Source organism: Siphateles boraxobius, unplaced genomic scaffold (genome assembly GCF_051911475.1).
Source record: "Siphateles boraxobius isolate OS27281-9 unplaced genomic scaffold, OSU_SipBor_1 1, whole genome shotgun sequence".
Lineage (NCBI taxonomy): Eukaryota > Metazoa > Chordata > Actinopteri > Cypriniformes > Leuciscidae > Siphateles > Siphateles boraxobius.
The window spans coordinates 21,786,113-21,810,642 of NW_027508699.1; the positions used below are offsets into that span (position 1 = coordinate 21,786,113).

Here is a 24,530-nt window from a genome sequence, read left to right on the forward strand (position 1 = left end):
TTCCTTCAAATGAACTTTAATAGGTAAATATCAATGCTGGAAGAACAAAACTATTAAAATAAACATTAAACTAGCAGCATCACGAGTACACAGTCTGTAAAATGAATCGTCAATGGCTTTACAAAACAGTAAACCGCAGATAATGTGTATAAGTACAATTCAAGTACAGATAACATAAACGACTAAAAGAAGTAGAAAAAGGAAATACAATGTTTTAGGTTTTTGAATTAATTAAGCTGCCAAAGTATGCAGTAATTGTTTTCAGTTTGTTGTTCAGAAAGTTCTGCTCCACTTCCACTTTCCCACCTGGGCCGGCGAGAGATGCAATCTATACAGTGTGAAAGACAGAAAGAGGGAGGGGTATGAAGAGAAAGAGGAAGAAGAAATGAGGCAGAGCAGGTGTGAGTTACCATCACAGGCAACATGGTCACTAGTTACCAATATGAACATATTTCATCATTATCATCATAGTATCTTGGTTTAGGGGAAATTGTTCTTGCATTTAATCACAAGTCACACTAATACATAGTATTTAACAATCCAAGTATCACAGAGGTGGGCAAATGGTAATTATGTATATACTTCAGATATTAGTGTAGAAACTTGGTAGTCAGACACAGAATACTCCGGAAAGCAGTGTGGTTTCAAAAGGTGCAACCACACTGTATCAGACAACAAGACCTTTCAGAGAAATCAAAAACCATGATACAGCTGCAATTGACAGACATTATGTGCTAATTAGCCCATTTATACAGTCAACAAACACATTAAGTGAAAATAATTCAAAATAATTTCTGATTATTCAGTAATATGTCATTGATGGACGTTTGGCACTTTTACTTTGTACTGCTGGACAGATATGAGACACTAAAGTGATAACAGGAAATATATCTAAGACCAAATTTGAGCACAGCAGCCATGTGTACTAATAATAAAAATTCTAAAAGGGTTGAACCAAGTGACCAACCACAGATCATTTTGACTACATAGGAAGATACCGAGCACAAATGTGGCTATGGTGATCAACAACCACAAAATAACAATAATTTGTTAACCACTGTGGCCAATGGGACGGCCATTTTAAGATGTGTATTAGAGTTAAGTAAATCCATATTCTACTGTGAACAAAATAACTTTTAGCATCAATATAGAGAGGGAGGTTTTCAGGTTACCATTTTAAAACCGATATGTGTAAATAAATGACCATTACCTGTTCCATGTCCGCATTTCGAGGAAGAAAATAGACAATATTGTCTGAAATCATTTTTGAGAACCTGAAAATTTCAAATGTATAGATGGTTAAGGAAGTTGAAACAGGTGGATTGAAGCATCTTGACCACAATAGAAAGTATATTCGTAATACCACAAAGAGTGTTGTGAAAAAGGACAAACTTGAACTTTCCACTTTGAATGAAAACCTAATTTAAAATTGTTCCTTTTGAAAACCTAAAAGCAGAGGTGGAAAGAGTAATAAAATATTCTACTCAAGTAAAAGTACTACTACTTCAATGAAATTTTACTTAAGTACAAGTAAAAGTACCGGTCTAAAAATCTACTCAAGTAAAAGTAAAAAGTAGCTCATTTAAAATTGACTCAGAGTAAAAGTTACTGAGTTACTTTTTTAACAGCGGGGGTGGGGTGGGGGACCCTCCAGTGTAGGGTTGTAATGGTATAAGATTTTCACAGTATGGTAACGTCTCAGAAAATATCACGGTTTACAGTATTAATCAATTGTTAAATAAATAAACTGTATTATTAAATTATGGGTATTATTATTATTATCATCAGTTAAAATGACAGTTAAATTAATGAAAACAGGATTTTTTTTTTGGTTGAACAAATGCTTTTATTATAACAAACTTGAAATAATTTGTTTGTTTATTAAAATTTCAATAAAACATGTCTAATCAATTAAATTTTATAATTAATAATGAATTAGATTAACAACTTATTTTTAACATTAATAATTTATTAAAATGTTTAAGAATAATATTGTCCTATGAAATGTATTTTATTCAGAAAATTAATGTTTCTTTTTATTAGGGGTGTAACGATATTCGAACCAAACCGAAGAACCGCGATACAGAACCCACGATTCGAATCGCGATACTCTCATGGCGTACCGAACACGCCCCGCCCTGCAAGCTACCCCGGCCCCGCCCAGCCCGGCTCATTGATTGGACCTGGAATCAGTGTTGCCAAGTCCGCTTATTATAAGCGACTTTGGGCTTGTTTTTCTGTAAAGTCGCTTACAAATATTGGTAGTCGCGGGTCGCGTTTTTTTTTGGGCTTGTTTCTAAAGTGTAGTTGCTTATTTGGGCTTGTTCTCAGCTCGTTGTCAAGCAGATATTTTCTATATGTTATTTAAACGTAGGAGTTTGTCTTGCCTGTTCCCTCTGTCTCTCCCCTTTCCCTATACACAGAGTTTTTTCCCCACCCACATCCTGCTTCTAATTGGCTCTGACCCAGATGGCAATAAGTACTAGCCAATCAGAGGCAGAGCAGGGCAATCGGTTTTTTTTCTGGTTAGGAAAACGTCAGTGAGTGACGTTTAAATGAAAATACGTGCGAGTCGCGACTGATGGTGACTGGACTGTAGGAGAGTTTTTATATATAAATTATATTTTAGATATTATAGATATAGATATTATAGTTTAATATTGTTTAACCCTTTAACTGTCACTCCCCCTTTTTTCGCATAGACATGAAAATCACTATTAAAACTTAAATGGTTGTTATTCAAGAATGCTTTCGAATATAGACCTATGGTTGGTCTTGTTTTAAAGAAGACATTTGCCAGATTAATGTTGAAATGAAGTATTATGAAGTTATGAAAGTGAAACAGAAAAAAAGTTATACAAGTTTGAGTTTATGAAAATGAACAATGTAAAAATATAATTATTTATATTTTATATAAAATATATATATTACAAAATATATTTTACTCTAAAACTGCCAGAAAATGTAAGCCAAAAATCTGAAGAAGTTGTGTTCCAAATTTTAGGTTGATATCTCAAAAAATGAGCTTTCAGTAAGATTTTATTTGGCCGCAGTACCAACATTTTTCACTAGATGGACAGCCAAGCTTCATTACAGAAGAAAAATAAACTACCGTGTGCACAGTTTTACAAAACTAGGCACAGTTTACCAATCTGTCCACATGGATGTAAATTGACAATCTGTACCCACAGTTTAAAACTATCTGTCACCACGGATTGTAACAGTAGCGGTAGCGCGGAGTAAACGCGAGTAAACGCGATCATCTCTTCCTCAGTTACAGAATAAACATGAATGGACACCTGAAGATATGTTGAAAAATACAGTATACTTACTGAAAGGCATCATAACTCGTGTAATCGCTCAATCAGTGTTTCATCAGCGCAAAGACGTCAATAAAACTGCATAGCTTGTCACTAGCATTATATTTACCTCAGCAGGCTAGTGATTAAGTGTCCACAACTTGTTGGTTCCTAGAGAAATGAACTCTTGCACTAAATAAATGCACAATATTATCCTATATATTATATTTTACTTAACCTGTTAATTATATCTTGATTATTTAAAGTACGTTTAAAATATCTTTAATGAAAATGACAGCAACTGTGTAAATTATTATATTTCAATAACAAATTAGAGTAAAGTTAATGCAAAAACTGACAAAGACACAATTTTTTCATTAAACCACTGTTTAATTTTTTTTTTTTAGCTTTCTAAACCGAACCGAACCGAGACATCAAAACCGTGGGAAAACCGAACCGTCAGTTTTGTGTATCGTTACACCCCTACTTTTTATGATTTAATCCAAATATATTATCAAAAACGGTGGTAGGCTAATCAAATGTAAATTTAAACTTGTGTCCTTTTATTTTTTGGGGAAGCGCTGCAAAAAAAAGATTTACTAAATTAAACCATGGACAAAAAAAAATATTCCTATAAGTAATGTTCAAATAAAATGTATTATTATTGTTATTATTATTATTATTTTGAGAAGTAGGCTACGTTCTACTGTATGCCTACAATAGTAATATATTTCTGTCATAATTTCTCCTAGTAAAACCGAACTTTTATTTTGACGGTTTGTGAAGACCTGTTAAAAGTGTATTTGACAATGGATTTTCTCAAATAAAATTATGAAAATGCTCATTAGGCGTTCTCTCAGAGCAGCTCTGGAAATGTTCATGTATTCATATCCTCAAATTGTTTGTGAGACGCTGAAAACACCATGAATGTCACGAGTACTTGAGTATGTAGTAGACAAACGCAGCTCAGCAGAACAAATAGGGTTAACTTATATATTTACTTGCAGTATTTTTGTGCTTAGCTTAATTATCCACAGACCATGTCGCGATTGGGTTTATTGCACAGTTCTACTTTCCATGTATTCATCCATCCATTATTTTGTATGTTTTGTGACATCTGCATTAAGTGAATTCCATTTTCATGACTGGATTCCGGGATTCCCTTTGCATCACGTAAATCGGGACATACCTTTATCTGCAGGAGGGATGGTGTCCTATATCCTCTTTTTGCAGCCACTTTGCGTCCACATTTTTTGCAAATTGGATATCTATACTCGAGGACAACCACGCTTTTTTAATACTTTTCATACTGGCCATAATTCGCTTGGCGCTTAGCTTTCAGCTTCAGCTGGGCGTCACCTTTTTTGCGCGTTTGTTCTCCCGCCCTTCAATCAATTCAGTAGTTTCCGGAGTGTGTGATTCCCCCCCCGAAGTACAATACTTCAAAGAAAACGTACTTAAGTAAAAGTAAAAGTACAGATTTTAAAAACTACTTTAAAAAGTAGAAGTACACAAAAAAACTACTCAATTACGTAACGCGAGTAAATGTAATTCGTTACTTTCCACCTCTGCCTAAAAGGAAAGAGGCACCGTCTAGAATAGAAGCACAGAGTGTAAGACTGAAAGGATATCCATCAGGAGACATCATGGTCTTGATGTTGAAGACGTCAGCACTGAGGTACTCTGGTCCGCCCCAAGGGGGACTGAGGAAAACCATGTCTGCTCGCAGGCGTGGAGCCAACTGCAAGAAGTCTCCCTGCAGGAACTCTATCCGGTGCGCCACACCATATACTTCTGCGTTGTTCTGTGCCAGAGCCAGGCGTATGGGGTCGATGTCAATGGCGATCACTGGATGGCAGAGGAAGAAAAACAATATTTCACTTACAAAAATGCCAAAGTATTAGAGTCAGTAGCCATGTTTCCATCCACCTATTTTATATATATATATGCGCATTTTGGGATATCGCATAAAAAATAAAAAATAAACGCTGGATGGAAACTCATAACTTCTAAACATGCGCATAAAAGCGTATGTGCTCAATTGAGGCAGATACATTTTGGTTACACTTTATTTTAAGGTGGTGAAGTTACATTGTACTTACTCAAATAAGTACTAAGTAATATTAATTAAATAAATGTACTCACTATTGAGTTACGGTTTGGTTTAGTTACTTAATTATGCATAATTTACTGTTTTTACTATAGTATGTACATGTAGTAACGTGTCAGAAAACATGCACAAACTAAGATTGAAACACTTACAAGATTGTTTATTGCATTTAGTCTACGTGCTCAAAGAAGCAAGTCATTTATGATGGAGGAAAAATTAGCCACAGTGGCTTCCCAAATTGCAGCAACTTTTATTTTTATAACAGATATTTTGCACTGATTTTTCAGGAAACAAAGTGACCACAATAGAGACAAAAATATATACAATTTTCAAGCAGTTTCAATTGTATGACTCTAAAAGTGTCATGTGGTGTAACCATCAAGACAAAAGTAACACCTTGAATACATGCGAGTACACAATCATCAAAAAAGAAAAGAAAAAGTTTTCAACATTGACAATAATAAGAAATGTTTCTTGAGCACCAAATCAGCATATCAGAATGATTTCTGAAGGATCATGTGACACTGAAGACTGGAGTAATGATGCTGAAAATTCAGCTTTGCCATTACAGGAATAAATTACATTTTAAAATATATTAGAGAAGTTTTTTTCAATTATAATAATATTTCACATCATTACTGTTTTTAATTGTATTTTTGATCAAATAAATGCCATGTTGTTGAGCATGTTTTTTTAAAGGTGCTCTAAGCGATGTCACACGTTTTTTAGGCCAAAACATTTTTGTCACATACAGCAAACTCCTCACTATCTGTTAGCTGCCTTGTCCCCTGAACACACTGTAAAAAAATGCGATCTCTGCAGACACCCCAGGCTCCAAAAACGGCAACAAAAACAAACTGGGCTAACCCACACCATGAAACATATCAAAATGTTCCAGTCAATAACCGACAAGAAGGATTTGGGGGTGGGGTTTGGGGGGTTAGTGCGCGGATGAGGAGGAGGGAGGGTCTAGCTAACCTCCGTTTTGTTTGACAATACTTTAAACGTCAACAAGAAGTGACATCACCCAAAATCGCTTAGAGCACCTTTAAGGTATTGTGAACATTCATAAATATTATTACAATATTACAAAAGATCCTAAATTATCTAAATTAATTTTAATACAGAAAAAAATGTATTTTATATTTTATATATACATGTGTGCTTTGCATTTTCATGTATTTTTTGATAAATTAATAGACATGGTGCACCATGGAAATGTGTTTTTAAAACACATTTTTAGATGTCAACAGTTTAGAGACTTAGTGACAGTCAACAGATTTATAATTCTAATATCTCAAAAAAAGATTTTCAGATGGTATGGTTGTTAGCATGGTAGCATTGTGCTGACATGGTTCTGTGGCAGTATGAAAGGCAACTGTACCTCTTTTCCCAGTGAGGGCAAACTGAATGGCATTGCCACCCACACCACAGAAGGCATCGATAATGAGCTCCGCGCTGAAGCTGTCCTGCACCCTCAAAGCAATGTGCTCTGCTATCTTCTCAGGAGTCACTGAGAACCAGCCCTCTGTGGACAGAACAGAGTCACATGTTATGCACATCATAATTCAAATGAAAATGCTTTAGTCAGTTCATGCATTCTTTTTTGCATCATTGTATTAAGATGAACAGAATACTATTCAAATTATAATTAAATGCACCTAAATGCTCCTTTTTATTGCAAATGTGGCAGACATGTTTACCACCAGAGGGAGTCTGTAGCTTTCATTTTCTATTTGAAGACCTGAAGCGTGGTTCTGCTTACGTCAAAGACTGTCTCTCCCTCTCTAAATATATAGCTATTTCCATTTTAGGAGGAGCCTCTGTTAACAAAAGGATGATCTAGCTGATATCTATGAAATTTAAAATATCAGGAATCACCCCAATTTTATGTGATGCCAGAAAACAATACATTTCCAAGGGAAGCAGTAGAAAACCATATAATGTGTTCAATACATTCAGATACAGTCCTCCTGTATCTCTAAACAATTCATCATACTTGTAAACCAGAGCTGTGGCACTTTAAAACGCAGCATCAGACTCCTGGATCTCGTTCTCTGGATTTTCATAATTTTAAGATGCTGCATTTGAGCGGAAGCAGAAGCAGTCAGAGAGCTCAGAGTTAAACGGAGCATGTCCTCTTCTGATTCTGTGGAGACCAACACCATCTGCTTTTAGACTCTACAAACGCATCTCTGGTTTTCCGCCTCTCTTATTTTTCTCTCCACTGAGAATAGAACACCTGCTAAAGTAACAATCACTAGTCTGAAGCAACCATGTTCAGCACTTCCTGTTTACAGTGTGAGGTCTGGACAGCGGGCGGCTGTACAGGTGCCCTCGAGTAAAGAGAACTCACTTTTAAGTGCTACCTTCATTTTCTATTACAAGCTTAAAAATAGGAAAAAATCAACACTATGTGTTTTACTAATAAAAAACAACAACTAATAGTTTCATTAGTGTCATTTTACATCTGTAAAAGATCAATACTACATTAACCATACCATGCTATATTGATTATAGTATATTCTTTCACATATACTGTAATTCAAAGTCACAATTAGACATGTGCCGATATATGGTAATACAGCAGATCATGATAATGAACATGCATTGTTATCGTGGCGGGTACTTTAAAATTCTGTGAATGATCGTCCATTACAAATTATTCCGATTTTTAGAATGCATTTTAAAGGTGCTCTAAGCGATGTCGGGTGACATCACTTCTTGTTGACGTTTAAAGTATTGTCAAACAAAACAGAGGCTAGCTAGACCCTCCCTCCTCCTCATCCGTGCACTAACCCCCCAAACCCTTCTTGTCGGTTATTGGCTGGAACAGTTTGATATGTTTCCTGGTGTGGGTTAGCCCAGTTTGTTTTTGTTGCCGTTTTTGGTGCCTGGGGTGTCTGCAGAGACCGAATTTTTTTTACAGTGTGTTCAGGGGACAGGCAGCTAGCGGATAGTGAGGAGATGTTGGCTGTATGTGACAAAAAATGTTTTGGCCTAAAAAATGCATGACATCGCTTAGAGCACCTTTAATTTATACTTCATTTATACTTCTGCATTGTTGTCCGTGGGAGGGGTTCTAGCAGACCAATCAGAGCTTGCGGTTCGCGTAGATTTGACGCATTGTTACATTCTTTGGAGAGGTGCATGTCAGGGTAGGCCGTAGGCTACACATCCTACGACGTAGCTACGGCGTGAGTTCGTATATATTGGGCTTTACATGCATGAAAAGCACATGGCGGATAGAGTAAAGGAGCACCATTCGAATGAAAATGCACATTTTTAATCTCTGACAGGAGATGGCGCTGATGGAACAGCAGAAATGCAGCCGTTACCTTGGTAACCCCGTAAACAAAGCAGCTGTGCTACTTTCTATTTCTTTATAATTCTTCAGCACTTCTGTTTAAAGCATTTGCTTACTTTATTTTTGTGTGTATTGTTTTATATGTTCCTTTATTTTTGTGTGTATTGTTTTATATGCTCCTTTATTTTTGTTATGAGAAAAAACCTTTCTTTTATTTATCCAGTAATATCACTGACAAATGTTATGGTTAAGTTTGTGATCAGGCCAGAAGAATTGCAAAACCAATTATCAATATAAAAAAATAGGCCACTGACATTTCGAAATAGCCCTTTAAATCGTTTTGCTTTTTATGTTTTTTTACATTGTGTTAACACGATGACATTTGAGAATTGCTTCCGTCTAAATTATATTGATTTCTAAAAATAAATATTTTTGATTACTTTTATTTTTGAATATTGCCATGCTTTAAGGGACTTAAATTAAAAAAACTGCAACTATTAATTGTTCCTTTGATGGCACAGTATATACTGTAAGTTATGAGTTACATTTAAAGTGTTGTAAAAATATATATAGTTTTCTATATCAAGTGTGTACACTGCAGTTTGACTTTTTTCTAAGTGACAGAATGACATGCCATTAATTTGAATGGGAAAAAAATGACAATTAAAAGTATGAAATATTAAACAGATAAAAGCACAACTGAGAATAGAATGTTTAAAATCCTAACATTAAAACAGAATTGAACACACATTCCTGGTCCTATTGTGCACAATTCATCAGAACGAAAAAAGTATTTCATGAAAATGTAGTACCTTTCTCCTAACTTTCTTTTTTGCCTGACATCACCTAAGTCCCACAGAATAGCTCCATACGGACATTTTTTACATTGCGGAAGTAAAATGGCTTGTGTATGCCAGTTCATGTTGACTTGGAATCTGCAATGCCTGGGTGGAGGTGTAGGAGATACACAATTCAGCCCACGCTCTTGATCTACCTCACTTTCTCGCTCTCCTCTGTCCAATCAGGCAGTGCTGAAGGAAAAGAGGCTCATTATGTCTATGGGCTACTGCCTTTGTTGACATGAATAAGTGAATAGATCCGAGGCTCTGATCTCACTTTCAAACAGAATTCCAGATGCTTAGTGAAAGAGTTATGATTCAAAAGTGAGAGACGTATAAAAACACATTAGTCATGGTACTTTGGAGAATTCAAAGGGAAATCCGCCGTCCGTGAGGAAAGATTTTCTAATCCCAAATAACGGGACCTTTTATGGTACCAGAAGGAAAAGCGTTTGATTTTTGGTGCTGATGTTAAAAGGCATCTTTCCCAAGATCAGCCCTATTAAAAACTAAACCCTACACCAATACTATGGTTATTGGTACACCATTACATTTAACAACGGAACTGACTGACTTGACAGGGAGCAAATCTTTTAACATAAAAAAATATATATACTGTATGTTTTACATTTTCTGGACAAAATGTTAGTGGTACTTTAGCAAATGTCACTGCCATCATCCTATGATGCAGGTGGTTCCAAAGCATTGCAAACTAATACAAAAATGAATTTGTAAATGCTACACTACAAAAAAATATTAATAATTATTATCTTATTAAAAAAATCCTTATAACAAATGCAATTACCTGAGAAGCAACCCTGCCAAAGATATTAAAGCTTCAAATAATACATCAAGAAAATACATATTTCAATTACAATACACAATTAATTAATTGAGAAGCGTGCTGTGTCTTATTGCATTGGCAGATATTTATTTGACGTATAAACAACAACAAATGTTTTTTTTTTTGCCAATGCAGTAAGACAAATTACAAGTCAACTCTGAAAACAAGTCATATCTTATGTAGTGTTGCTTCCCAACTAAATTCAAGTAAATCAATTCTCAAGGATTTTTGTCAGAGAATATTTATAACTTCATATAATATATCATTTTTTGCTGTGTAAAGAATTAAGGCCTGTTCACATCAAAAACAATAACCAACATTAACTATATTAGCGTCCAAACCAACTCAAAATAACATATCATAAGCATGTGCTGCAATTTTGTTCCCTGCCACATTAAATGCTCAAGCTATACAAATAACAAATGGCAAAAAGGTGCAAATGAGATCTTTTTAGCAGTCCTGACAAGTATAAAGGAACATGCAACAAATAAATCCCTTATATAAAACAAACTCAGACAAGCAAAAAGCATTTAACAAGCAGGTTCATGCCTAGTTTAATATACTGTATCTATTAAGAGAGTGACCCACTTTAAGAGTAGAGAAGAGAACACAGGTAAAGCACCAGAGCTAAAGGTTGTCCTCCTCTGAGGCTGAGCACTCTATTTGAGCAAAGAGTAGCATGGGGAAAGAAAAGAGTGCTCTCCTGAGCGCTCTAAAAGCTGCTTGCTGTCTTGCTCCCTCTCTTTTTCTGTGGTCTGAAGCAGGAGGTACGAGGGTCTCCGTGTCTAGCGTCAGCACACACACTGCAGACACAGCCAGCTCAGTCAGTCAGCCCACACCTACAGCTGTACAGCCTCACAAATACATCTCATCCTGCTCCGTCCCGCGCTTCTCAGCGTGCTCTCTATTTCTTATTTAAATTCACAGGTCTTACTGTCAAGGATTTATTGGTGCATGTTATTCCAGGACAAAAAAAATCCTTGCCCTCCATTTTTTTATGTCCTGTTTCACTCCTAAATATCACATCTTCGGCGTGAAATGGTTTGTAATTGATGCCGACCTCAAGAATTATGGCTAGCTCTTGTATCGAATATTGAAAATGTATTTGCAGTTTTCTTTGGCAATATAAAGGTAACACTGTGATAATGATTTTTATGCACTTTTAATTTGACCATCAAGTTTTCTGCAAATCAATCCATTTCAATGAGTTGATCTGCTTGCATCGTTGATTTTGGAGAACATTCAGAAATGTTCTCCAAAATCTCTACGTGTCATTTTTACAAAACATCTATTAATATGTTTAGCTAAAACATATGCTCATAAGTACTCACTGCTGTTTATTCTATGCATTTATTTATATGCTCTATATTTGTATGCATTATTATATCGTTGAATATTTTTATGAAAATGATTAAATATTCTTTACTTTGCTTATTTAGTAGAAAACATGACCACTTTTTAAGTAGATTTTAACAGTGACACTTAACAAGGTTTCATTAGTTAACATTATTTAACTTCTTAAGTTAATATGAACGAAGAATGAAAAATACTTCTATAGCATTTATTAATCTTAGTTAATTTCAGCATTTACTAATACATTATTAAAAAATCAAAAGTTGTATACGTTAACATTAGTTAATGCACTGTGACCTAACGTGAAGAAACAATGTACGACTCTATTTTATGAATTTACATGAACACAGATTAATAAACACTGTAACAAATGTATTGATCATTTTTGTTAACACATCAATGTTAACAAATGAAACCTTATTGTAAAGTGTTACCATTTTAACTGCATTTTAGTTTTAAAATTTTTTTTTTTAATCTATATGGCTACAATGGCAAATTGTTTGAATATCATGGTAACAAAACATCATCAAAAGACACTTTTTCACAAAATATAACTTAATGTCCCTGATGCTGTAGCAATGATTTGTGAGTCGCTTTGGATAAAATATTCTGCTGAAAACAAGTAAATGTAAATATAAATAAATGAAATGAATTCATGATTTTCCTAAAATAAAGATGGTGGCTTTGTGCTGACTCACCATGGTCAAGTTTGATGCCCTCATCGAACCTGGAAAACAGACGGTAGCGCTGGGCCCAGTACTTGGCCAGCTCAGGTTCTGCTGCAATCTCAGGTGGCATCTCCACATCTTTTCTCCTTTTCCTGTTCTTTCTCTTGTTCTTTTTAAAGGCCTGCACACTCTCTGCTGGGAAAGAAAACAGAGTGATTATATCAAATTGCCAGTGAACACCAAATGAGAATCTCATTTGTATCAGAGCACATTGATGCTGACCTCCCTCAGTGTGCTCAGGAGCATCTGGGAGCAAGAAGTCAGGGACGTCTAAGGGATGCAGCTCTCCTCTAGGATCTGAATCATCATCCTGTAGTTCTTCTGGCTCTGGCATGAAGGCACGCTGAATGTTCTGCTGATGTTCCTCACTTTTTTCACATGTTCTGTTGAGCTCAGGAGTCTTCTCACACTCTTTTTCATCAATCTTATTGTTTGCTTCTTCCTCGTTTCGTGTAGGTAAACTGCCCTCGTCCGCTCTCTCACATGGCCCGATCGGAGCTTCAGGCATGGAGGCTGGGGTCAGCTCCTCAGAGACAGCATCAGTCTGAACCTTCTGCAGGAAACTCTGGACCTGTGAGGGTGGGAGTGAACGTACAGCTGTTATGGGAAGGAACAAACCCAAATACTTCACACCACAGTCTAATCACTAGTTGTACGCCACTATTTTCTGTAATGGGCTTTTGAACAATATTTATTATTAAAAGGGCTAATTCAAACAGAAGTGTTTATCTTATATTTTAATATTGGGAAACATACACACAACTAGTGTATATAAACTACTAAGAACAGTATTCTTTTTTTATTTAGTCTCTTATGCTCACTAAGGCTGCATTTATTAGATCAAGAACAATTATGTGAAATTAGGGCTGGGAAAAGATTAATTGCGATTAATCGCATCCAAAATAAAAGTTTGTGTTTACATAATATATGTGTGTGCACTGTGTATAATTATTTTGTATATATATAAATACACACACATGCATGTATATATTTAAGAAATATTTTCATGTATATACTGTATATATTTATTTAGAATTTATATTATACATAAATATAAATATTTTATATTTTATATATAAATAAAAAATGTCTTATATGTATACATGCATGTGTGTGTATTTATATATACAAAATGATTATACACAGTGCACACACATATATTATGCAAACACAAACTTTGGTGCTCAAGAAACTTTTGGTGCTCAAGAAACATTTCTTATTATTATCAACATTTCTGGGGTAGTAACGCATTACAAGTAACTCGAGTTACGTAATCAGATAACTTTTTTCAAGTAACTTCAAGTAACGCATTGCTTTTAAATTTACAACAGGTATGTTGAAAAAAGAGTTACTTTTTCAAATGAGAAATGTGAAAAAAATTCCCATTTATTGACAGAGCTCTTTTGTCCAATGTTGAAAAAACAAATTGTAAGTAAGTGCAGAGGCGTTGTGTGTGAACATGATGGTTATTGTAGTTCTAGACTGAATGTGACCATGCATTTGCATAATCTCATTTGCACAAAAAAAGATTCAGTATTCCTCAAAATGAATAAAACCAGTGAAATGCAAAATCAGAATACTACGCAAACCTCCAATAATTAAATAGATTAAATAAAATAAATATTTGCATGCATTTAATCTCACTTTATTGACCAATGTACTTGCTGGTGCTGACTTTTGATGATTCAGTGAAACCATAAGCAAAAATGACTTTTTTACAAAAATGACAAATTCTTACACTCGTGAATTTGCATTTCCTTCAGCCCTATTAGTTTTTGGTGTAAAGGGGCATTTTACATTTGCCCCCAAAAAATTGATTTTTGTAATTAAAAAAAAACAAGCTCAGCCCAGTTGAGAAAAAGTAACGCAAAAGCAACATAACATAACTTATTACTTTTCTTAAAAAGTAACTAAGCAACACTATTAGTTACTTTTTAAGGGAGTAATGCAATATTGTAATGCACTACTTTTCATAGTAACTTTCCACAGCACTGATTATCAATATTGAAAAACTATTGTACTGCTTAATATTTTCAGGGCCCATGATAGTGTTTCGCTGATTTATCTCCGCCAAAGACTGTTTTCAGCAAAGTAGCTTAAAATAAAAGAGGCAGACAAATAAGATTCTTACATTACAATAAAAACTACGTGATTCAATCTGATGGATGCTTGGAATGAAAAAGTCTGGGATCAGGCAGCAGAAATGGAGGACTCAATGTGCTCAAAGGAAGCCCCAACAAAGTCTTGTTTAGGCATCCAGCCTGAAAAAATACTGGTGATAATGTATGTTGCAGTAAAGTTTTCGACTTCCACCAGATCATTTTGTGCTACAGAGAAATCAATTCTAGAGCACTTCAGTAAATTGGTCTAGTCTCTTTACTGGCTAAAATCCAGTGGGGTGAAGGGGATCCACCTTGAAAAAGTCCATCTAGAAGGTGACTTGGTTGAAGAAAACAGTTTATCTCTTTTCTTCTTGAATATTCAACATACCAGTGACCAAGTTTGAACCTGTCCTGTGTGTGTTTGACAGCTGGGAACGTGTGTGTTAGCGTCAGGGGTGGGACTGGTCTGTCTGTCTGACGGGATCTGACAGCGTGCAGTAAGCAGGTGCTGCGTGACAGCGCTGTGATGGGATGGGGTGAGGGGTAGATGAAGCAGCTCTGTGCAGAGTGCACAAAGTGTCAGCCTCACCGCTTCTGGCTCATTGCCCATTGTATTCTCATACACACACACAACTCAGAACAATTTACACTGTGCTTCACTGATCCATAGTAAGGCGACCAGAATGATACATCTTACATGTAATCCCACAAAATCCATGTGTCAATAAAACCTCAGGGAACAACACAAACATACGCATTTCATCGTTCACTTGAAGTACCGCAGTTGAGGACCATACTAGAGGACTACATTGGGATTGGGATACTGCGGGACCAGACGCAAATCTCGCTGGAGAGGGCGGTTTTACCTTATCTGCGAGTGGGAGTTTGCGATCAAAAAATACAGCAAGAAAGAAGTTCACCACAGTTGATCAGTAACATTCTCTCTATAAACCAGTGATTCATTATTTCATTTATTCGTTAAAGGGGCTATGTGTAGGATTTTACTTTACAAAATCTTTAAGATAGAGTTTTCATTTGTACATTTATGAGCCAACCATATTGTAAAAGAAAGAATGGCACTTTGACTGTCCACCACGGTTGCCTCTATCAGCCTGTAGGCTCAATTGTGTGTGGAGGAGTCGGGTCCGAATTGGCGCGAAAATTCACAAAATGTGACGTCATGGGCATTCTCGTCTACTTGGGCTTACATCCATTCGTACGGCAGCGGCAATCGCTAGCAGTAACGTTAGTGTTTCGAATGGACTCTGCGGACGGAAAAGAAGCGACCAGCCTCCAGCACAATCCAGACACCCACGGGAACTCCTCGTAAGTAAAAAAAAAAAAAAAAGAAAGAAGAGCCTTATCTAGTGCGGCCATCGAGCGTGCGCGCTGAGAACGAGCATGAGACTGGGTGCAGTTTCTCTAACGACCACTGGTGTCAGTAACGGTTAGAAATTTCAGAACTTCCGCAATGCTCCTTTAAATATGTTTATTTTTTTATTATTATTATTATTTAGGTCTATTTTCTTTGAGCTGTATGTTAATTAGGTAGGCTACATAAACACCTGTGATATCTGTGAGGTTTTTATTTCCGATTTATTTTATTTTATTTGTTTAATATTTATTTATTTTATAAGTAATTCAATCAAATCTAGACCATATATAGTATAGATGTATAGTATAGACCAAGTATAGATGGACCTTAAGAATGAAGGACTAAAAACTGCATAATAATAAAAAAAAAACTTTATCCACCAGAAGGGTCTCTAAAAACATATATGACAGAGATATCTAAATTGTCAGTGCTTTAAAAAAAAAAAAAACACCATACCATACTGGTAATATTGGTAGTACCGTGTTCACTAATGTTAAAAATGTTTGAGGTCAGAATTCTTTTGAAACTTTTTAATTTTTTATTTAGCAATAATGCATTAAATTGATCATAAGTGACTGTATAGACATTTATAATGTTAGAAAATATTTCCTTTCCAAATAAATGCTGTTCTTCTGATGTTTCTATTTACCAAATAATAATTAGAAATTTATCAATTTCCTCAAAAACATTATTCAGCAGAACCATTTCTGAAGGATCATGTGACATCTGAGAAAGAATTTATTTAAAAGTTATTTTAAAATGTAATATTACAGTTTTTACACATTAAATAAAAGCAGCCTTGTTGAACATAAGACATTTTTCAAAAACCTTAAAAACCTTATGACACCAAACTTTTGAACAGTATTGTATATTGAAGTAATATGCCTGTATATGTGAATAAAAATACCATTTCTGCGAGGTATTAATGTAAAAAGTCAATTTGTGTTTTGTTAATGTAAATAAGAACTTTTTTATTTTAATATAAGCTCTGTGCGTAGGCCTTGCATTCATTGCTCTTAGTTTATTTCTTTATTCATAATCAGTGAGAAATAACAATGGGTAAATGCCATTGTTTTCATTTTTTTGTTCAACTTTTATAATTAAAAAGTGTTCATTAGAATACTGCATCCCAAGAGCTATTAAATCTAATCTACCTACTGCAGCCCTAAAATCCAAAGTTGTTTTTGGCTGACCTGATGCAACTGTCTGGGCAAATTAAGACAAAACAAAAGCATGATTAAACAAAACATATTGGAATAGTTCAGCCAAAAATTAAAATTCTGTTATAATTTTTTACCTTGTGATAACACTAAAACAAAATAACCAACTGGCATATTTGGAGCTTGATTTGTCCTGGCCAGGTCCCTATATGCTTTTGCTCGGTGTGAACATTCCTCAAAACTCCTGACTAAATATTTGTGTGAATTATTGTCTTTAAAAATGAATTGCACATGCAGCAAAAACCGACTCACTTTTTGAAGGGCTTTGCTGATCTTTGGCTTTGTGGTTTGTGGTCCATCATCAGTAAAAAAGATGTGCTTGTTGATCTTGCAGACTGCTTTTTTTCTTTCCTCAGGGGGCTTTCTGTTCTCCTCACTCCTCCTGCCCGCGTATGGACCCTGGACTGGTTTCAGCTTCACAACGCTGTCAAACCTGCCAAGACAAAAAAGCATTTGGATGTTAACACAGCCCCTGATTATTTTCAAAGCAGTAAAGCAGTGTCTAGCCTCTGTCTGGGTTCTTACTTGGGCTGTGCACTACGTTTCAGGCCGAGAACATCCCACGCCTCCTCAACCGGCACCTCCGCAAGCTCCTCGGCATCCAGCTCATGACTGTGAACAGAGCAGCAAAAGTCTTTAAAGTTAGTCCAATCATTTAATGCATCCATTCTGAATTTTTTATTATTTATTTTTTACTGACCCCCAGACTTTTGAGCTGTAGTGTATATTTAAATCATGACTTTAAAAGACCTTGAATATAGCAAATGGGTTGCATGGACCACTATTACATAATTTTTTTGTGTTTTTTGGAAAGATTTCGCAGTTTGACAAGCCCTGGTCACTATGAACTGTCATTGTGTGGCAAGAGCTGTGTAACAAACTATTATTTTAAAATGTTTAATTTTGTGTTCCTTGGAAAAAATACCAGCAAACAGATTTGGAATGAAATCAGTGAAACAATTATGACAAAATACATCTTTTCTTGCAGAACTATACCATGAAACCATAAACGCAAGTCTGATACAATACAATGTACTAAAAACACAGACAGCTTACGCTCTCTTCACTTTAGCTCGTCTGTTCACTGGAGGTTCATCATCATCATCGCTCTGATCCTCAGCGTTAGATCTGTTCTTTACGGGTTGTCCACTCCGATTATTCAATGGCGAAGAGGTCTGTTTCATGTTGCCATCTGAAATCACACACTTTCAGTTTACTATTAATAATAGCTACGTTATCATTATAAAATAACGTGTCTTGAGCCTTAACTGGCAGATGTATACGGCATAAGAGCCGTTCCAGTGGTAGAAAAAAGGCTGCTCTATAGATGGCATCAGTCATGGCCCGCCTATCAGGATGACAAGAGCCATTTTTAGAGCGATTGGGAGTGGATTGTGATCAACTCGTGCACCCGGGAGCCTGCGCTCTTCACATGTACCGCATTAAAAATGCATGGGCCAAAGTCACATGCTCCTTTCATTCAACATCTGACATCTTTTGATGTGATGCATTAAACATTCAGGCAGAGCCAAGCTTAGGCTGCAAAAAAAGATCTCTGGGGAAAACGATCTGCTTTTACACATCGAGCATTGAGCATTTGTCATTGAGCGAACAGAATTGTGGTTTGATATCTAAGTGATACCAACAGTGCGATGATGACATCATGATCACAGGTGTTTCCATCAGAGCATATTGAGGAGGTGAACTCCAAAAAAAAGGTTGGAGTCAAAAAAGTCAACACGACACCAATATAGTCTGCTTTTTTTACTTGGCTAATACACGCTTTCTGTTTTTTTCCTCTCTTTTGCAACCTTGTTACTTTTTTTTTTACCTATGCAACCAGTCCTGCACTCTTGATTTATCTGAAATACATCTGATTACAAAAAATTAAAATACTTTAAAAACAAAAAAACAACAACCCCTATCTGATAATTGTCTTTCTTTGTGATCCTCTACAGGACTGATAAAAAGTGTTCTTTGACTTGGATTTTTATATTTTATTATTACATCTAGAAACCAAAATGCAGGTTTGCTATTTCTTCTCTCATCAACACAATCAATACTCTAAATATGGTACGGTATCGGCCGATATATGTTTATTTTTAATTTTATTGTTATCGACCTAATAAGACAATTTGACCAATATTTTAAAGCAGATAAATAATGGATTATTTCCTTCAGCTGAGATGCGCACTGTTCGCCATGATGGTTTTGAATTGCTTGATATATAATTGGAATCACTTAAAAAAAGGAAAATACAGTGAAGTGCAATATGTGCAGCGCAATTCTGACATATAGGCTACATAAAATTATAATGAGACCATTATAATTGTGTGCATGGGACATGGCTTTTAATGGTGAGACTTTTGTTCTTTGGATTGAAAATTGTCGGCCAATATATCAGTTATCGGCTTCCAAATATAAAGAATTATCGGTATCAGCAAAAATGTACATATGGGAGCACCCCTACTACCCCTACTAAAGGGACAATTCTGTAATTGTATTTATGTTCATGTAATTCCAAACCTGTATGACTTTCTTTCTTCTGTGGAACATTAAAGAAAATATTTTGAGAAATGTCTCAGTGTTTTTTGTCCATTCAATAGAAGTCAATGGTCACCAAAACTGTTTGTTTACCCCCATTGCTCAAAATATCTTGTCGGTTTCACCGAAGAAATAAAGTCATGAGGGTGAGTAAATGACAGAACCTTCATTTTTGGGTGGACCATCCCTTTATTGTGATGGTAATATAAGCATGTCAATGCTAGGGGGTGGTTAATAACCATTCAATTATTCTATGTTGTTTTTTTCTAATGAGTTTAAAAATACGTCATTATGTCATTCTGAATGGCAGAAAATTGAACACACACAATGGGCCCATGCTGTGACTGACAGAATAAATCTTAACTTATATTACATCTGCACTAGATTAAATACGCTGAAAGTAGGTCATGGAGCAGGGAGGCGTTGACATATTTGGGTTAAGCATCACATCAGGAACACCACAGTCCCCATAGCTAATAAACAAAGAGGTCTTCAAAATACATGCACCAACCCGAGGTGTCAGTGCAGCCTGTACGTGACGATGACCTTTTGCGGTTTCCACCATCACAGGGCTCATCAGCACAGTTACAGACCACAGACTGCTGGTCGCCGTCATCGCTGTCAACTTCCTCAGTCAATAAGCTCAGGCTGCTTATGAGATGTGTAACGCTGATTGCGTTTGCCTTCGATCTTTCTTCCGTCTGAGTCTTGAGTTCCTCTGTTTCTCCTCGGCTGCCCTGATATTCCTCAGAAGCAGTGGTTGTGCTATAGGACTCTTCCACCGTCCAGCCTTGGGCGGCCCAGTAGTGAAACTGTTCCCAGTAGTACTGGTATGCTTGTTGGCAGTGCTCGTCCCAGTCTGCCTCCGAGCGGGAACTTTCCTGCGCTGTACTGCTGGAATTTTCGGGATGTTTCTCCAGCCAGCTCTGGCACAGCAGACCTTCCCCGTGCTGCTCCCAGTACCTCAGCCAGGCCTCCTCTGACATGGGACACGTGTGTTCAGCGGGGGTCTCAGGGATGTCACTCACAGCACACTGCTGTTTCTGCTCAGAGTCCTCGTCTGTTTCGGCATAATCTGGGGGGGTTTCCAAGTGCAAGATGCTTCTTTTGTTCTTCAGTCTCGCTAGGCCCTTAAAGATGAGACAAAAATATTAGTTTTGGGCCACAGCCAAGTCATTTCCTGAACTAAATGGGGTAAAACTTAAAATTCTTAATCACAATTTACAAAAAAAAGAGCAAAAAGCGAGAAGCCTCACTGCACAGGATAATCCAAAGACTCACAGGCCCCCTTCACATCTAGGCATTTGCAAGTGCATATATTAAAAGCCAGGTGTAAATAAACCTGAGACACATTGTATCTGTGACACATTATTATCAGAGTAAATGCTAATGCTTTTTTTCATTATTTGCCTACACAATCCAGTTCAAGAATATCTACTCAGTATTTTAATACAAAATGCACGTTAATGCCAGGTGTATTGGAACCCTCACAAAGATAATGGTTACATTATAAAAGATAATTAGTTGAATTTCCAGCATCATTACTCCAGTCTTCAGTGTCACATGATCCTTCAGAAATCATTCTAATATGCTGATTTGATGCTTCAGAAACATTTCTTATAATTATAAATGTTGAAAACAGTTTTTTTATTTTTTTGGAAACCATGAGACACTTACTATTGAGATAAAAGTGACATTCAAAAGTAGCAGTAAAGACATTTATAATGTTACATAAGTTTTATATAGCTAATTATTGAACTTTCTATTCATCAAAGAATCTTGAAAAAAAAATACACAAAAATATTAAGCAGCAACAAACATTCTCTCAACATTGATCATAATAAGAACCATTATTTATAATTGAGCACCAAATCAGCATATCAGAATGATTTCTGAAGGATCATGTGACACTGAAGACTAGAGTAATGATACTGAAAATGCAGCTTTGCCATTACAGGAATAAATTACATTATTTATTACATTATTGTGTTATTTACAATAACACAAGTTATTTTAAATTGTCAATTTTAAATAAAAAACAATTAAGGTGACAAAAAGCACCTTGGAGAAACTCAACAGCAGTGCAAAATATGAAAAGACAATGCAGAAAAGCAGAGCGCATGTGGCGGAAGACAAAACTTGTAGTCCATTATAACATCTACAAAGACAGCATCCATGCTTTCAATAAGGAACTAAGCAAAGCTAGACAGACTTTCTTCTTGAATATTATAAACAGCAATATAAACAACACGCGCACTCTTTTTGCTACTGTAGAGAGACTGACAAACCCCCCAAGCCAGATTCCCAGTGAAATGCTCTCAGTGAGAAAGTGCAGTGAGTTTGCTTCTTTCTTCTCTGAGAAAATCAATAATATCAGAAAGGTGATCAGCTCATCCTTGAGTTGCGCTGGGGTCAGGCAGATCAAACAACAGCACGAGAAAGTAGCAACTATGTCTGATTTCGAAGAAATTGATGGCAAAATTTTGGAAGAAACCGTACAGCAACTAAAAACATCAACCTGCGCCCTTGATGCACTTCCCACATCTTTTTTCAAAAATGTGTTACACAGCTTAGAAGCAGATCTCCTAGAAGTGGTAAATGCCTCACTTCTCTCTGGGAGTTTTCCGACCTCCCTGAAAACTGCTGTTGTCAAGCCCCTCCTGAAAAAGAGCAATCTGGATAAGACCATATTAAACAACTATAGACCGATCTCAAATCTTCCTTTCATAGGCAAGATCATTGAAAAAGTTGTCTTCAATCAGCTGAACAAATTCTTAAGCTCGAATGGATACTTTGACCATTTTCAATCTGGTTTCCGACCGCACCACAGTACAGAGACCGCGCTCATAAAGATAATAAATGATATTCGCTTAAATACTGATACAGGCAAATTATCAGTGCTGGTACTACTCGACCTCAGTGCTGCATTTGACACTGTCGATCACAAAATACTTCTTGACAGGCTGGAAAACTGGGTCGGGCTTTCTGGGATAGTCCTAAAATGGTTCAGGTCATACTTAGGAGGCAGAGGTTATTATGTGAGTATAGGAGACCATAAGTCTGAGTGGACATCCATGACATGCGGAGTCCCTCAAGGCTCAATTCTTGCGCCACTCCTATTCAACCTGTACATGCTCCCAATGAGCCAAATAATGAGAAAGAACCAAATCGCTTACCATAGCTATGCAGACGACACACAGCTCTACTTAGCCCTATCGCCTAACGATTACAGCCCCATTGACTCCCTTTGCCAATGCATTGATGAAGTAAACAATTGGATGTGCCAAAACTTTCTTCAGTTAAACAAAGACAAAACTGAAGTCATTGCGTTTGGAAACAAAGATGAAGTTCTCAAGGTGAACGCATACCTTCAGTCTAGGGGTCAAACAACTAAAAATCAAGTCAGGAATCTGGGTGTGTCTCTAGAGTCAGACCTTAGTTTCAGTAGTCATGTCAAAGCAATAACTAAATCAGCATATTATCACCTGAAAAATATTGCAAGAATTAGATGCTTTGTTTCCAGTCAAGACTTAGAAAAACTTGTGCATGCTTTCATCACCAGTAGGGTGGATTATTGTAATGGACTTCTCACTGGCCTTCCCAAAAAGACCATAAGACAGTTGCAGCTCATACAGAACGCTGCTGCTAGGATTCTGAGCAGAACCAGAAAATATGAACACATCACACCAGTCCTCAGGTCTTTACACTGGCTGCCAGTTACATTTAGGATTGATTTTAAAGTATTATTACTGGTATATAAATCATTCAATGGCCTAGGACCTCAATACATTGCAGATATGCTCACTGAATATAAACCCAACAGATCACTCAGATCATTAGGATCACATCGGCTAGAAATACCAAGGGTTCACTCTAAGCATGGCGAGTCTGCTTTTAGCTACTATGCCAGCCGCAGCTGGAACCAGCTTCCAGAAGAGATCAGATGTGCTCCTACAGTAGTCACATTCAAATCCAGACTCAAAACACATCTGTTTAACTGTGCATTTACTGAATGAGCACTGTGCCACTGTTCGTCCGACTGTTTGCACTGTATTTTATTTTATGTTTTAATTATTCTGATTTCTGTATTTTATCTTTTATTCTAAACTGTTTTAATTATTCTGATTTCTTTTGATTATTTTAATTTCTTCTATGTAAAGCACTTTGAATTACCATTGTGTATGAAATGTGCTATATAAATAAACTTGCCTTGCCTTGCCTTGCCTAATATTTAATAATATAAATTTTTACTGTATTTTTTATGCAGTCTTGGTAAGCATAAAATACTTATATTATTGTTATGATAAATCTTAATTATTTCAAACATTTGACTGGTAGTGTATATAAATACCGAAAGTCCACAAGACTTTAGATACAAGTATAATGTCCCAATCATGGTACAAAAATGTGCTCAAGAGCACCCCCTATGTGGATGTCAGGCACGTTAATGCAGACAGTCAGTGCATGACCCCAATGCATGGAGGACTACAGGAGCTGGGGGGTTTGGGGCAAGGATTTTTAAATGAATATTATAATAATAGGCAATATTTCCCACATAAATGGACAGCCATAGTTCCCAATAACATCAAGGTCATAATGCATCCAACAGACATACAGTTCTCCTCTGTTCTGATGAGCTGGCAAACTCCACAGGAAGCCCCAAACTGGCCATAAGCATGGTCTCTTCATCAACAATGACCTCTTCCTCCTCCTCTTCTTCATCCACAGAACGATTAGAATTCTCCAAAAGCTCTTCCCCATCATTAGCTTCAACATCTAATGAAAACAAAAAACCCAAAGTGTAGTTAT

The 24,530-nt window shown here is 36.3% G+C and overlaps 1 protein-coding gene across 4 annotated transcripts in view; it reads right to left on the reverse strand.

The window, feature by feature from the left end:
* Nucleotides 1-24,530, reverse strand: part of tgs1 (trimethylguanosine synthase 1) — a 26,332-nt gene continuing 1,802 nt past the window's right edge. Inside the window, exons 3-13 of one of the 4 annotated variants that reach the window (XM_077228953.1) lie at nt 24,337-24,497; nt 20,233-20,851; nt 18,234-18,369; nt 17,703-17,789; nt 17,430-17,610; nt 12,703-13,051; nt 12,451-12,612; nt 6,794-6,937; nt 4,931-5,147; nt 1,211-1,289; nt 1-328 (exon numbers count right to left, since the gene is read on the reverse strand). In XM_077228953.1, coding sequence (XP_077085068.1) covers nt 215-328; nt 1,211-1,289; nt 4,931-5,147; nt 6,794-6,937; nt 12,451-12,612; nt 12,703-13,051; nt 17,430-17,610; nt 17,703-17,789; nt 18,234-18,369; nt 20,233-20,851; nt 24,337-24,497 — 2,249 coding nt within the window. In that variant the 3' untranslated portion in view covers nt 1-214. Of the gene's footprint in view, nt 329-1,210; nt 1,290-4,930; nt 5,148-6,793; nt 6,938-10,624; nt 11,203-12,450; nt 12,616-12,702; nt 13,052-17,429; nt 17,611-17,702; nt 17,790-18,233; nt 18,370-20,232; nt 20,852-24,336; nt 24,498-24,530 lie in introns of those variants that run through there. The other 3 variants (XM_077228944.1, XM_077228970.1, XM_077228962.1) reach the window with 3 other exon arrangements.